The sequence below is a fragment of the Abramis brama genome, assembly GCF_963993115.1.
Source record: "Abramis brama genome assembly, chromosome: 10".
In the NCBI taxonomy this organism is placed as follows: Eukaryota; Metazoa; Chordata; class Actinopteri; order Cypriniformes; family Leuciscidae; genus Abramis; species Abramis brama.
Window position 1 is genome coordinate 712501 of NC_139972.1, and position 15000 is coordinate 727500.

The following is a 15000-nucleotide window of genomic DNA, read 5'->3' on the forward strand; positions in this document are numbered from 1 at the left end:
ACTAATAAGCAAAAATTACTTTAGATATAGAAATAAGAGTGTTGAACTTCTTCTCCTGTATCCTATTGTTCTTTAATCCAGAATAATATCAGCAGCTGAAAGGTTTGTTTGAGCGGAGCCCTATACTGTACTATACTCTACCTCTACTGTACACTACTGTGCTCTACTGCACACTACTGTACTCTACTGTACTCTACTGTACTCTACCTCTACTGCACACTACTGTACTCTACTATACTCTACTGTACTCTACCTCTAATGTACACTACTGTACTCTACCTCTACTGTACTCTATTGTACACTACTGTACTCTACCTCTACTGTACACTACTGTACTCTACCTCTACTGTACTCTACTATACTCTACTGTACTCTACCTCTAATGTACACTACTGTACTCTACCTCTACTGTACTCTATTGTACACTACTGTACTCTACCTCTACTGTACACTACTGTACTCTACTGTACTTTTCCTCTACTGTACTCTACATATACTGTACTCTACTGTACACTACTGTAGTCTACTCTACTGTACACTACTGTACACTACTGTACTCTACTCTACTTCTACATTACTCTACTGTACAGTACAGGTGTGAACATGCATTTAGGTTATTCATTTCACTTTTGGTGTGAAAGGGCCTGAACATTTGCCAAAAACTTTTTTTGTTGTTATTAAAAAATAAACAAGCAAGCCCAGCCCAGCCCAGGTGAGAAAAAGTAACGCAAAAGTAATGTAACATATTACTTTTCATAAAAAGTAACTAAGTAATGCAATTATTTACTTTTTTTGGGAGTACCGCAATATTGTAATGTCTTACTTTTAAAAGTAACTTTCCCCAAAACTGTTAATGATTACATTCAAAATGCATCACAGACTTTATTAATTTAATTGCAATTTTTCATAAAATTTCTCATGTTTTGTTCAAAACATAAACAATCTAATTGAAACATGTCCTGCACTATATCAAGCAATTAATTAATTGCATCTCTCTCACAACAGGTCATTCTGAGAAAGGAAACGGCTGACGGACACGACGTAAACAAATCCCCTGGATACAGACTGACCTCAGATTTGAAAGCGTCAAAGGTCATGACCTTACTTTGATCCTATATCCTTCCCTTGTGACCTCATGTTCCACACTTTCCCCAATAAATCGCGTACGCAGACGTCGGTCGGCATGGAGAAGACGTACTCCCTGACCGCGCATTACGATGACTTCCAGGAGATCAAGTACGGGAGCCGCTATGGGAGCAACACGCTGAGCAACGGCATGAGTTTGCATCTGGGCGGATCCCTAGATCGCGGGAGCCGAGGGAGAAGTGGGCGGGGCCAGTGTGTGGTGGGCGGGGCCAGCCCTGGGGGCGGGACTCCGGCCCGCTGGAGCCGGCGGGAAATCTGCCTTCTCTCAGCGCTGGTGTTCGCAGCGGGAATGTGCGTGATTCTCGGATGCATGCTAGCGCTGAAGTTCTTGTCGCTGGAATCGCAGGATTCGCAGTGCAGGCAGGATTGCGTTAAACGGCGTTCGCTGCTCCGAGCTGCGCGATTCGTCCAGGGGAACATCGACCCGAGCGTCCAGCCCTGTCACGACTTCTACAGCTTCGCCTGCGGAGGATGGCTCCGCAGACACGGGATTCCCGACGACAAACTGAGTTACGGGATCATCACTGCCATTGGGGAACTGAACCAGGAGAAGCTGCAGCGCCTCCTACAGATGCCGGTCCAGAGGAACGAGCCGGACAGTGCCGAGAGGAAGGTACAACTGCACATGAATATATGCTTGCTTTAAAGACATTTTTTTTTTGTATTATTTTTGTATTAATAAAAACATTTTTTTTATTTTTTTTATTATTATTTATTTATGTTTTTTTATGTATTTTATGTATTTTATGTATTTTATGTATTTTATGAAAAGTAACATTGGATAATACTGTATGTACTTTGGATGTCAGAGTTAACAATACATCGCAATCAATAATAGCCACAGATATAAGCAATAAAATAGGGTTAATATAGTGCAAATGAAAAAAAAAACATTTATTTTATTTTATTCAAGTATGTATTTATTTCTAATGTTTTTTTTAAGAAATTATATAAATCAAGGTTATTATAGTTAGCTAAAACTGAAACTAAAACCGAAACTAAAGCTACTTTCTTTAGCTGAAATTAAATAAATGTTGAATTAAATTAAATTAAATATATAAAACTTGTTTGCACTGTTCGCAAACTTGTCAGCTTGTCAGAGCGCAAACGGAACTGCTCGTGCACGAATTAAAAGCGCGCAAGCAGACCATCTACGGAACAAGCCGGATTCCACCATATCTTTACATACACAATAATAATCTTTTACATTGTAATCATTTTATTTTTAATATTTGCCATGTTTGTGCGCTGCTGTGTGTCCCTGTGTGTTTAATAAGCAGAGTGTACGTGCGCTGTGGACTCGCCTATAGGCACAGATTACTAACGCGCTCATTAAATAACAAAAAAAAATACTGCGCCATTGACTTTAGACCAGGTTTCAGTTGGTCAATGACGCCGTCTATTTCTGTTGCCTCAAAATAGCAACGCTCCAACAATGCACCAGAACACACCTCGTTTTCAGACCAGCAGCCCATGGACGCACATATGGGCGCAAATGCATTTGCTATTTAAACAACGTGGCGCAGGACGTGAAAATGACAACTGCGTCAGGCTGAAACTAACAAAACACACTTGCGTCGCGCTTGGCGCTGCATTGCGCCGGGTGTAAGATAGGGCCCTATAACTTTAACTAACATTACAATGCGAATGAAAAATATATAAACTATATTAATAAAAACTATAATAGTATCTCAACGATACTAAAATAACACTGGTATAGATTTAAATCGACATATTTTTTGCAATATACTGTATATATGGTCGACATTTGAAGTGGATCAAAACCTTTCATCAAAGTTATACATTAACTTTGAACCCATTCTTGTCTTAGGACAACTTTGATGAACTTTTTTTATCCACTTCATATATATATATACACTGAACAAAATTATAAACGCAACACTTTTATTTTTGCCCCCATTGAGCTCATGAGCTGAACTCAAAGATCTAAGACTTTTTCTATGTACACAAAAGGCCATATAATTTTGTTCAGTGTGTGTGTATATATATATATATATATATATATATATATATATATATATGGCAAGCATCACTATTTCCTTTGCTCATACATGACTGAATTTATGTGTTTTTATCAAATTGCTATTTTTTTTTCAATTTCACTAGGAAAAGAGCTTAAGAATTTAAAATAAATAAATAAATAAATTACTTAATGTTTAAATTTGTAAATGGTGAAAATATTTAAATTAAACATCAGAATATCAAATATTATTTGATTGGATATTTTACATTTTTTCATTTTTCTCAGATTGATGTGGAAAAAAAACCCCATATATATATATATATTTCTTAATTGTACCAGGGAAAGATCTTTAAAGAATAAATTATACTTTATTATAAGTTCAAAAGATCTTTAAAACGTATTTTTTCTCCCACAGGTGAAAGAATTCTACCACTCCTGTATCAACATGAAGGAGATCGATCGTCTGGGGGCGGGGCCTATGACTGAGGTGATTGACAGCTGTGGTGGGTGGGACCTGTCTGGAGCTCCACCCAGAGGGGCGGGGTGGGACAGTAGCTCCGCCCCCGCGAGCCCGGATTTTAATGAGATGCTGTACAAGACTCAGGGATTGTACAGCACATCTGTGTTCTTCTCGCTCACTGTCAGCGTAGACGATAAAAACTCGTCACGCAACGCCATACGGGTGAGGGAGAGACTAATAAAGTTATATTGTGTTGTTTTTGTTTGAAAGTAACTTGAGCTGGTGTGTGATTGCAGATTGATCAGGAGGGTTTGACTCTGCCGGAACGAACTCTGTATCTGGGACAAGATGAAGACAGTGTGAAGGTGAAGATTTTAATAAAGTATTAGTAAATGTTGAAATTAACATTAACTAAGAAATTAAATGCTGTGTACGTGCAGCTCACTCTTTCATCTCTCCTGTTGCGTCTCAATTCGCCTACTTAACTACGCCCTAAGGGTACGTTTACACGACAACGATATGCTTAAAACGGAGAATGTTTTCCTGTGAGTTTTCCGTGTACAGACGACACCATTGTCAAAACGATCCCCATTCACACGGATCCGCGAAAATGACTAAAAACGCTGTATTCTGCTGTCAGGCCAGTAGGTGGCGATGAAACACTATAGATTAAACACGTAATACGCATGTGCACAAAGTCATCATCTTCAGACATTCACGTTTTTGTTGTTTACACAGAGACCGCTTTCAAAAACTTGCACTTTGAAACCCGTTTTCAAAACTTTGCATTTTCAGGCGCCCAACACGCTGTTGTTGTGTAAACGAACAGCCAAAACGCATTAAAAGTTTTACGTTTTTAGTTGAAAACGGTGTCATGTAAATAGCCCTTAAAAGTATGTACTCTTTTTGTGAAGTGTCATAAAACAGCGTCTTTAACGGTTGCTCTCTCATCCTATCACCGTAAACTGGCCTGTCAATCATATTGTCACAGAAAACTGGCCTGTCAATCATCTTGTCAAAGATAAAACTCCACATTTAATTTAATTTAATTTCCTACTGTATCGGAGAGAAATGCAGAATTGATCTGCAGTCGCGGGTCTTTCATGCAGAGACTCTCCTCATATTAATGATGCATTTAAAAGTTAACGGCCAAACGGATCTTTATAAAAGTCCTCATTGTTATTGCAGATGAAATATAACACGGATAACATTAATAAATATTTTTCTATCAGGTTAAACTTTGATTAGTCACTCAAACCTGTGCACATATCCGCCATGTTTTGTAGTTTTGTCAACATTTTTTACTCGTGTTTGTAGTTCCTCGTTCAAAGCGCAATGGATTGTGGGTAATATTAGCCGTTATAGTGAACACAGATCCACACTTCGAAAACCCATAGATCATACAGGGACTTTTGTCATAATCTCATGAATTATGAAATCTCAATTTCAACATACTATGCTTTGGGACACACTTCTTTTAATCTCACACACTGTCTAGGATGGATAGTGTGAACACTGAGATGCAGGGTGTGTGTGTGTGTGTGTGTCTGACGGCCATCTGTCACTCGCTTTGAGCTCACATGTCTAATTGATCGTGTCACAGCTGGTGATGATGTCACAGATGAGCTTGTGTCCATTAATAATGAGGTCACAGCGGTGCCTCTGTCACGCTCCGATGACATCAGACTTTTACTACAATGCAACTACAAATTTAATCTGACAAGCCAAGAAGAAATCCCACTGAGAGAGATATATATATTTAATAAAGCAAATCTGACATTATGCCTGACTTACCATTAATAAAAACCAGGTCTTATTTCACCATAATATAAAGAAATTATATTTTTAGTGCTGGGTAACAATTAATCGCACCCAAAATAATTATTTTTATATATAAACACACACATGCATGTATATATTTAAGAAAAATGGGTTATTTATATATAAAATATTTATATTTACATATACTATAAATTATGTATAAATATATATACAGTATACACATGCAAATATTAACTATATACATGCATATGTGTGTATTTTATACATACAAAATAATTATACACAGTACACACACATATATTATGTAAACACAAACTTTTATTTTGGGTGTGATTAATCATTGCCCAGCACTAAAAATATAATTTCTTAATATTATGGTGAAATAAGACCTGGTTTTTATTATTGGTAACTCAGGCATAATGTCAGATTTGCTTTATTAAATATACAAAAAATTGACGTATATAATAAGACATCCAGATAAGTACAAATGCAAGTGTTTACATTTAAATAACAATAATTGTTAAAATAATTGGTAACACTTTACAATAAGGTCCTATTAGTTAACATTAGTTAATGCACAAACTTACAGTGAGCAATAGGTTTGTTACGTATATGTATTAATCTTTGTTAATGTTTGTGAAGAAACATTAGTTAGTTAGTTCATGTCAGTTCAGGTCCATTAAACAATATTAACAGATGCAACTTTTGATTTTAGTAAATGTATTATTAAATGTTGAAACTAACATTAACATTAACATTAACTAAGATTAATAATACTTCAAAAGTAGTTTTCAATGTTAGCTCATGTACACTAATCTAACTAACTAATGTTATGAAATGCAACCATATTGTAAAGTGTTACCAAATACATCCATACATACATATATATATATATATATATATATATATATATATATATATATATATATATATAATGACTCCCAAATATTTACATATAAAACTATTCAAAGTTAAAATTTTCGTGTATCTTTAACTCTTTAGCACTCTAGTGTTTTTTTCATGATTTCCATGATTGTTGTTCTAAAAAACATATTACATATTTTGCTGAAAATAAAAAAAAAGTTATATTTCAGGTGTTCGGTCACTTTTGACCAAATGAACAATACCAGAGGGTTAATTAATAAAATAAATTAATATATCTAGATTTTATTGTTAAAAAAATAAAATAAAAGTAAAATGCAGACAGCAGAATCTATTATAGTTTTATTAATATTTTAAATTATTTTTTATAATTTTCATTTTATTTAAAGTTTTAATAGTTTATTACAATATGTCTATTTAGTTTATATACATTTTTAAATACTTTATTTTAAACATTAAAAATTATATAAAAAATCATTTGTTATCAGAGACAAAATCATATGAAATTCATCAATAAAAGCCTCAAAGCATGGTTTATTAATGCTACTTTTGCTTTTGTGTATGACATTTACCACATAATATCCTAAGATTCTGCATGACATTAGTTTAATAACAGACGTTTTTCTCGATGACGGCAGATTCTGGCGTCCTATAAGGCGCTGATGGAGCGATTGCTGAGCATGCTGGGAGCTCAGAACGCCACGCTGAAGTCTCGAGAGATTCTGGATCTGGAGATGAAACTAGCAAACGTATGTTTCTCGTGTGTGTTCATCATTCTTTCTCTTATCCTTCCCTCGGGTCATTGGGACCCGGAATTTTTTTTAAAACATTTTTGAAAAAATTGCTGTTCATCGGAGGACTTTTGTCGTACTTGAACCACGAACACAGGAATTTTTCTTTCTTTTTTTGAGGAGTTTTGTGGGAAAAAAAGTTTTACTTTAAAACAGTAACAAATCCTTCCCTTGCAAGTCAATTTGACCCCCTTAGGAATGAATGTAATGTGAGGAATGCTTCAGTACACATAGAAAAACATAGAAATGCTCAAAATTCTGACTAAAAATTCTGACTTTTTTTTATTTTATTTTTATCAAAATGAAATAAAATAATCTTTCTGGACCAAAAAAAAAAAGCATAATTTTAGGCTAATTTTCATTTTGACTTGCGAGGGAAAGATGTGTGTTAAGTTAATGACTTTTAAACCGAGTATTTGCATGTGTTCGTTCAAATGAATCACTTGAATGAACCGAATCACTGAATCTGAAGGGAAGTGATTCTGAACCACAGGGTGTGCTTTTACAATTTGTGTGTGTGGTAAATGTCTTAATGCACGTGATTTAACAGTCTTTCTTCTTTCTTTTTTGCCAAAGATCACAGTGTCTGAATACGAGGAGCAAAGAAAAGACATCAGCAGCATGTACAACCGAATCACTCTGAGCCAGCTGCAGAAAATGGCTCCGAGCGTGAGTAGATACACACACTTTATCACGTGTGTTAGAAGGTTCACAAGCAGAAAGAAAGTAAAATGTCTTCTTTTGAATGGCTGTCAAGTCAACAAGTCAGTAAACCAGTCTCGAGTCGCACGGGTTTATCTGTGGCAATAGCCAACAATGGGTATGGGTCAAAATTATTGATTTTTCTTTCATGCCAAAAATCATTAGGATATGAAGTAAAGATCATGTTCCATTAAGATATTTTGTAAATTTCCTACCGTAAATATATCAAAAATGTATTTGTGTGAGTGAATGCTGCACAATCGCCAACATAAATGAACAACTTTAAAGGAGATTTTCTCAATGTTTCGATTTTTTTGCACCCTCAGATTCCAGATTTTCAATAGTTGTATCTCGGCCAAATATTGTCCTATCCTAACAAACCACACATCAATGGAAAGATTATTTATTCAGCTTTCAGATGATGTATGAATCTCAGTTAAGTTTAAAAAAATTGAGCCATGTGACTGGTTTTGTGGTCCAGGGTCACTAATGGCCTTGATGACCTTCCGCTTCACGGTGAAATTAGAAAGCAAACTGGCAAATATCTGAAGCCACTGGATCTGGATACATTTTTGGCAGCACAGATCCGCTGTTTAAAACGCAGAACATGATCTCTAAATGAAGCATAAATCAATAAGCATAAGGGCAGACGGCATGCGCTCGAGGATAAGCGCTGTCATCTCTCTCTCTGCAGTTCCACTGGAAGCGTCTTCTGGACCGAATCTTCAATGATAATTTCTCCGAGGACGAGGAAATCGTAGTTCTGGCCACTGACTACATTCAGACGGTGTCGGACATCATTAAAACCACGTCCAAACGGTGAGAGATCTGAAGAATCAGTGACACTTTACAATAAGGTTCATTAGTTAACATTAGTTAATGCATTAACTAACATGAACTAACCATGAGCAATACATGTGTTACTGTATTTGTTAATCTTTGTTAATGTTAGTTAATAAAAAAATAAAGCTGTTCATTGTTTGTTCATGTTAGTTCACAGTGCATTAACTAATGTTAACAAGATTTTAATAAAGTATTAGTAAATGTTGAAATTAACATCAACCAAGATTAATAAATGCGGTATATATGTAGAGGTTATTATTAGTTCATGTTAACTACTGTAGTTAGCTAATGTTAACTAACAAACCTTATTTTAAAGTGTTACCGAAATCTTATTTCATGATATAAGTTGCTGCACCATTTGGGGAAAAAATCTAATTGCAATTTTTTGGATAAAAATTGTGAATTCAATTTAAAAGAGTTTTTTTTATTTTTATTCCATGATTGCTGTGCTTGTTAGTAGTGCTGCACAATCGTGAAAATCGTGTTATTATAAAGCAAAATTGCTATAATAATAATTATAATAATAATAATAATATTAATAATAAATATAGCTGCAAGCAACAATAAATGGTGTTCAAGCGTTGTAAGACCGTTATGCCATCTATGCTGTTAGGGATTATGTCGACCTGAAATGTAGGGCTGATACCATAAAATATGCACGGAAACGAATATGCTAAAACACACACACACAGAAAAGAAAGGCTTAAACAATAATTGTTGATACATAATAAGCATGCTTACACATGCACACACATTTAGTTGTAGACACAGATATTTGAAATAAATGATGGGTAACTAAATGTTTACTGCAAGTCTCCTCTGTATAACACATTTTCCGGTTTCACAATAATCATTATGTAGCAGAATTGTCAAAACTGAGAGCTCAGTACAAATGAGGTGATAAACTCTGACAAAATGTGATTTCTATAAGTGATTTTATAATGTCTAAATATGGATGCTAAAGCAAAACCTGTGAAAAGAACTATAGTAGTGAGTAGAATGACAGAATTATGATTATAACCAGCAGATGGCAGCAGAGGACCACTGACTGCCTTACTTTCATTTCACACACACACACACACACACACACACACTAAGCAAACCCCTAATCCTACCCATCACACAAAACTTTCTGCGTTTTTACATTTTCAACTCATTCTGTATGATTTATAAGCTTGTTTCATCACTCTAGACCCACAGTGACACGAGTCCCCATGAGTGTGTGTGCATTCAGGTTTAAGTCCCCACCGGGATAGAAAAACATGTACACACACACACACACACACACACACACACACACACACACACACACACACACACACACACACAACGACAAATATGTTTTCAATGTCATTGGGATTTATAATGAAAATATATTTTAATGGCGTGTGAGTGTCTGTATGAGTATGAGTATGAGAATGTGTGTGTGTGTGTGTGTGTGTGTGTGTGTGTGTGTGTGTGAGAGAGAGAGTTAACGTGGCTTTATTTGAGGTGTCAGTGTTCGGTTAACACCCTGTGCCGGTGCTGATTGGAATCGACCCACAAAAGCTCCATTTGTTTACACACACACACACACACACACACACTCGCGCGCACACACACACACACACACACACACACACACACACTCGCACACACACACTCTCTCTCTCTCTCTCTCCAGACAGCAGGAGTCAAGTGCAGACTGTGACAGGTTTAGTGTGTGTCCAGCTGTCAGGTTACTCTCACGGGACTCTGTGTGTGTGTGTGTGTGTGTGTGTGTATTAACAAGTGGAGCTGTTGTGGGTTGCAGTTGCAGTCAGTCACTGTGTGTTTATTGCCGCTATATTTTCTCTTGTTTGTGTGAGAATGATTGAATTTACTTGAGCTGTCTGTTGTCTGTCCATCTCTTTCTTTCTCTCTCTTCTTTTCACTCTCTGTCTTTCTCTTTTACACTGTGTCTGAAATACTGATGAGAGTCGTAAGGAATTGAGCAATTCTGATTCCACTTACACTTAATGGTGACGGATGGATCATGATTCAATAACAACTCTTTTAGTTCTTGAAAAATACAGACTAAATACTTATATACAAATATTTTTATATATTTATGTTATATTACAGTTTTTCTCCATTGGTTTGGCTCATTTCTTGAAACCGAAATGACATTCTCAAAACAACATGGACAAACCTCCAAACCACTTGGCAATTGTTCACAACAGAATTTAATTTCTCATTCATTTAATCAAATTGCAAATGTCTAAGTACATGTCTCAATGTCTCAGTACATCTGTGCAAATGATTAAGTACAGGTAGCCTACATTTAGCACAATTTCCAAGTGAATAGATCTTGCTGATCTAAACTGATTGTTGATTCTCAGTCTAATGGTTGTTCGCTCCAAAACGTGTCAGCGTCATTTCATTGTATAAGTCATCACATGCACAATAGTCTGTTCAATTGTCAAAATTAGTCAAGAACATAATACCATGAATACCATATATATATATATATACATATTATATTATACCATATAATATTATTGGCCTATTGGCCACCAGGCCATGGTTGATGTCCCAGGCCAGCGAGGGGGCAATATAACTATGTGTGCTGCCATATCTGAGAATGGTGTGGCCACTCACATCCCCAGTCCTGGCCCATACAATACACAGAAGCTCCTCATCTTCTTGGTCCGCCTTCATTTTGATTTGATCCCTGAAAATGAGAGAGGTCTCGTAGGGCCTCACCTACCACACTATATGTCATTGTATGGGACAATGTGAATTTCCACCGTGGCTCGCTCATCAGGGCCTGGTTCACTACTCATCCAAGGATGGTCATGGTGTTCCTACCACCTTACTCTCCTTTCCTCAATCCTATTGAGGAGTATTTCTCCGCTTGGAGGTGGAGAGTGTATGAGCATCGGGCTCAAGATCAGAGGTCCATGCTCCATGCAATGGACGCTGCGTGTGAGGATATTACAGGAGATCAGTGTAGGGGATGGTTGCGACATGCGCGCCGTTTCTTCCCTCGTTGCATCGCAAGGGAGAATATACGCTCTGATGTGGACGATAATCTGTGGCCAGACAGACAGCAGCGTGTGTATGAGGAGGGTGAGGACGGTGGCCAGGAGAGGGAGGATGAGGACGGTGGCCAGTGAAGAACTGTTAGTTGTGAAACTCCAGCTTTATTTACAGCACTGTAGGCTCTATATAATTTTCATTGTTTTTTGTTTGTGTGTTTATATTAGAGTATATTATGCTGTATACATTTTCTTTTTACTCTGATGTATGGAAGTTACTTTATGTGTGTGAATGATAATGGTTACAATTTCCTTGGCAGTATGAGTGCAATGTGTGATGTCAAACCTTGGAGGCTACTCTTACCCTAAAATCCTATTTCTTTTTTTCAGTTTTATACACAATTGTATTCTGTTAGCTAGACAAAAAACAGTACAGTAACCACTGTCAATGAAGGACTGGGCTAAGACTGAAAGGTGGACATGAGGGATATTTCAATGGTCCTCTGCCATAGTGACAAAACATCTAAACATTTTGACTTGCAGTGCTTACACAATGCCAAAGGGACGAAGCATTTTGGGGACACTGACTGTTTAAATGAGAAGGAAATTTAGTTTTGACACATGAGTGAACTGGTTTGGGAGAGGTATGAGCTTTTGCAGGTGAACCATGGTGTTGTGCCGAACCATCCACGTTATTTTGGCAAAAGCACCAAGAGTGTTGAGAACGTCCGGTCTGATTCAAGAAATGAGCCAAATCAATTGAGAAGGATCTTTGCCGTTTTCGTGGCACTGACTCTTTATATGGGAAAGGAATTTAGTTTTGAAGCATGAGTGAACAGTTTTGGGAGAGATATGAGCTTTTGCAAGTGAGCTGTAGTGCTGTGCTGAACTGTAAGACTGTTTTGCCAAATGACCTTAGAGTTTTGAGAATGTAATTTCTGTTTCAAGAAATGAGCCAAACCAATGGAGAAAAACTGTAATATATTGAACACATACTGTGTGTATTTATTTATCATTTTATTAAATTAAAGATTACTAATTGAATATCTCCGTTTACTAAGATATGAACCTAATGAACCTTTTTGTAAAGATTTACTGAATGATTTCTGAATGCAGGGAAATCGTCTGATTGGCTGTCAGTGATTTCCAGATTTCTCTTCCCTTTCTTCTGGCGATGAGAGAGATGTCAAATCTTTTCGTCCCTCTTCTATTTCTTTGTAATAGTACACCCTATCCCATAATATTCTCACAATGACCCCTTCCTCCATAATCACTGTTATTAAAATCACCATGGCGATGCATGGCTCTCCCACCAATCGGCTTTCATCAGGCACACCACGAGCGCAAACCCTGAGAAATGACTTTGATTCCGGTCTTTGTTCTCGTGTTTTGCCGTTTTTAGCTCTTTCTCTTTGCGCTTCTCTTTACGTTTCTGGCTTCTCCGCAGGAAAACTTCATCCTCATCAAGTGCTTGTTCTCGCAAATCTCGCTGTTCCTCTTTCTGAGAGGACCCAGCGCTGGAAGAACTGGGAGCCTGTAGCTCTGGTTTTGTGCTGACTGTAATATAAAAAGTATGAATTGGTTTGTTCGTGTTGCTTAAAGCTTCATGTGTCGTCGTGTCAGCAGAATAAGACCAAAAACTTGCATATGTGACTCAACTTCACTTCACTTTGAGTTGGACAAATATTGATTTTCTGATGATCACACACATATGCTTAAAAAATAATAGATGTATTATGTACAAATATACAGTTACAGTAAAACTCCACTGAATGCATTTGCTTGTATTAGACAGACAGACAGACAGACAGACAGATAGATAGATAGATAGATAGATAGATAGATAGATAGATAGATAGATAGATAGATAGATAGATAGATAGACACAGACAGACATATAGATAGATAGATAGATAGATAGATAGATAGATAGATAGATAGACACAGACAGACAGACAGACAGACAGACAGACAGACAGACAGATAGATAGATAGATAGATAGATAGATAGATAGATAGATAGATAGATAGACAGATAGATAGATAGACACAAACAGACAGACAGACAGATAGATAGATAGATAGATAGATAGATAGATAGACACAAACAGACAGATAGACAGACAGACAGATAGATAGACAGACAGACAGACAGATAGATAGATAGATAGATAGATAGATAGATAGACAGATAGATAGATAGACACAAACAGACAGACAGACAGACAGATAGATAGATAGATAGATAGATAGATAGATAGATAGATAGACACAGACAGACAGACAGACAGACAGACAGATAGACAGATAGATAGATAGATAGATAGATAGACACAAACAGACAGATAGACAGACAGACAGACAGACAGACAGATAGACAGATAGATAGATAGATAGATAGATAGATAGATAGATAGATAGATGTAGCTTTATTTGCAGTTTATTCCTGCAGGAGAATCTAATCATCATCCTGGTGTGTCGTATGACATGATGGTGATGTTGTCGTTTTCTGTGCTGTTGTTTATCTGTGTTTTATGGGTAATTAAAAGGAAATAGTTTGTTGGGGTGATGATTGGATTTCATCTGAATGCTAGTCTGCGGTTTGAGAGCCGTTGAGCCAAAGGGCGATTTAATGGGTGTAATTATGAGCTGACGGTGAGACGCGGTGGCACAGGAGCAATAAACACACACACACACACACACACACACACACACACACACCCACACACACACACATGTGGTGAATGTTAATTTGAATCAGTCATTTTTATGAAACTCATGACTTGTTTCTATAACCTGCCCTCAAGTTTCGGATTCCTGTACTTTGATGAACTGCTGATCACTGAAGGTGTCTGTCTACTGTCTCACTCTCACAGTGTCTGTCTACTGTCTCACTCTCACAATGTCTGTCTCACTCTCACAGTGTCTGTCTACTGTCTCACTCTCACAGTGTCTGTCTCACTCTCACAGTGTCTGTCTCACTCTCACAGTGTCTGTCTACTGTCTCACTCTCACAGTGTCTGTCTCACTCTCACAGTGTCTGTCTCACTCTCACAGTGTCTGTCTCACTCTCACAGTGTCTGTCTACTGTCTCACTCTCACAGTGTCTGTCTCACTCTCACAGTGTCTGTCTCACTCTCACAGTGTTTCTTACTGTCTCACTCTCACAGTGTCTGTCTACTGTCTCACTCTCACAATGTCTGTCTCACTCTCACAGTGTCTGTCTACTGTCTCACTCTCACAGTGTCTGTCTACTGTCTCACTCTCACAGTGTCTGTCTACTGTCTCACTCTCACAGTGTCTGTCTCACTCTCACAGTGTCTGTCTCACTCTCACAGTGTTTCTTACTGTCTCACTCTCACAGTGTCTGTCTACTGTCTCACTCTCACAATGTCTGTCTCACTCTCACAG

General features: G+C 37.1%; 1 protein-coding gene across 1 annotated transcript in view; it reads left to right on the forward strand.

Annotated features, from left to right (window-relative positions):
• Positions 1–15000, forward strand: part of ecel1 (endothelin converting enzyme-like 1) — a 62708-nt gene that overhangs the window by 14007 nt on the left and 33701 nt on the right. Inside the window, exons 2-7 of the mRNA XM_084127313.1 lie at positions 1006–1759; positions 3546–3812; positions 3887–3955; positions 6893–7003; positions 7622–7714; positions 8442–8566. Of these exons, the coding sequence (XP_083983439.1) occupies positions 1136–1759; positions 3546–3812; positions 3887–3955; positions 6893–7003; positions 7622–7714; positions 8442–8566 (1289 nt within the window). The 5' untranslated portion in view covers positions 1006–1135. The remainder of the gene's footprint in view (positions 1–1005; positions 1760–3545; positions 3813–3886; positions 3956–6892; positions 7004–7621; positions 7715–8441; positions 8567–15000) is intronic.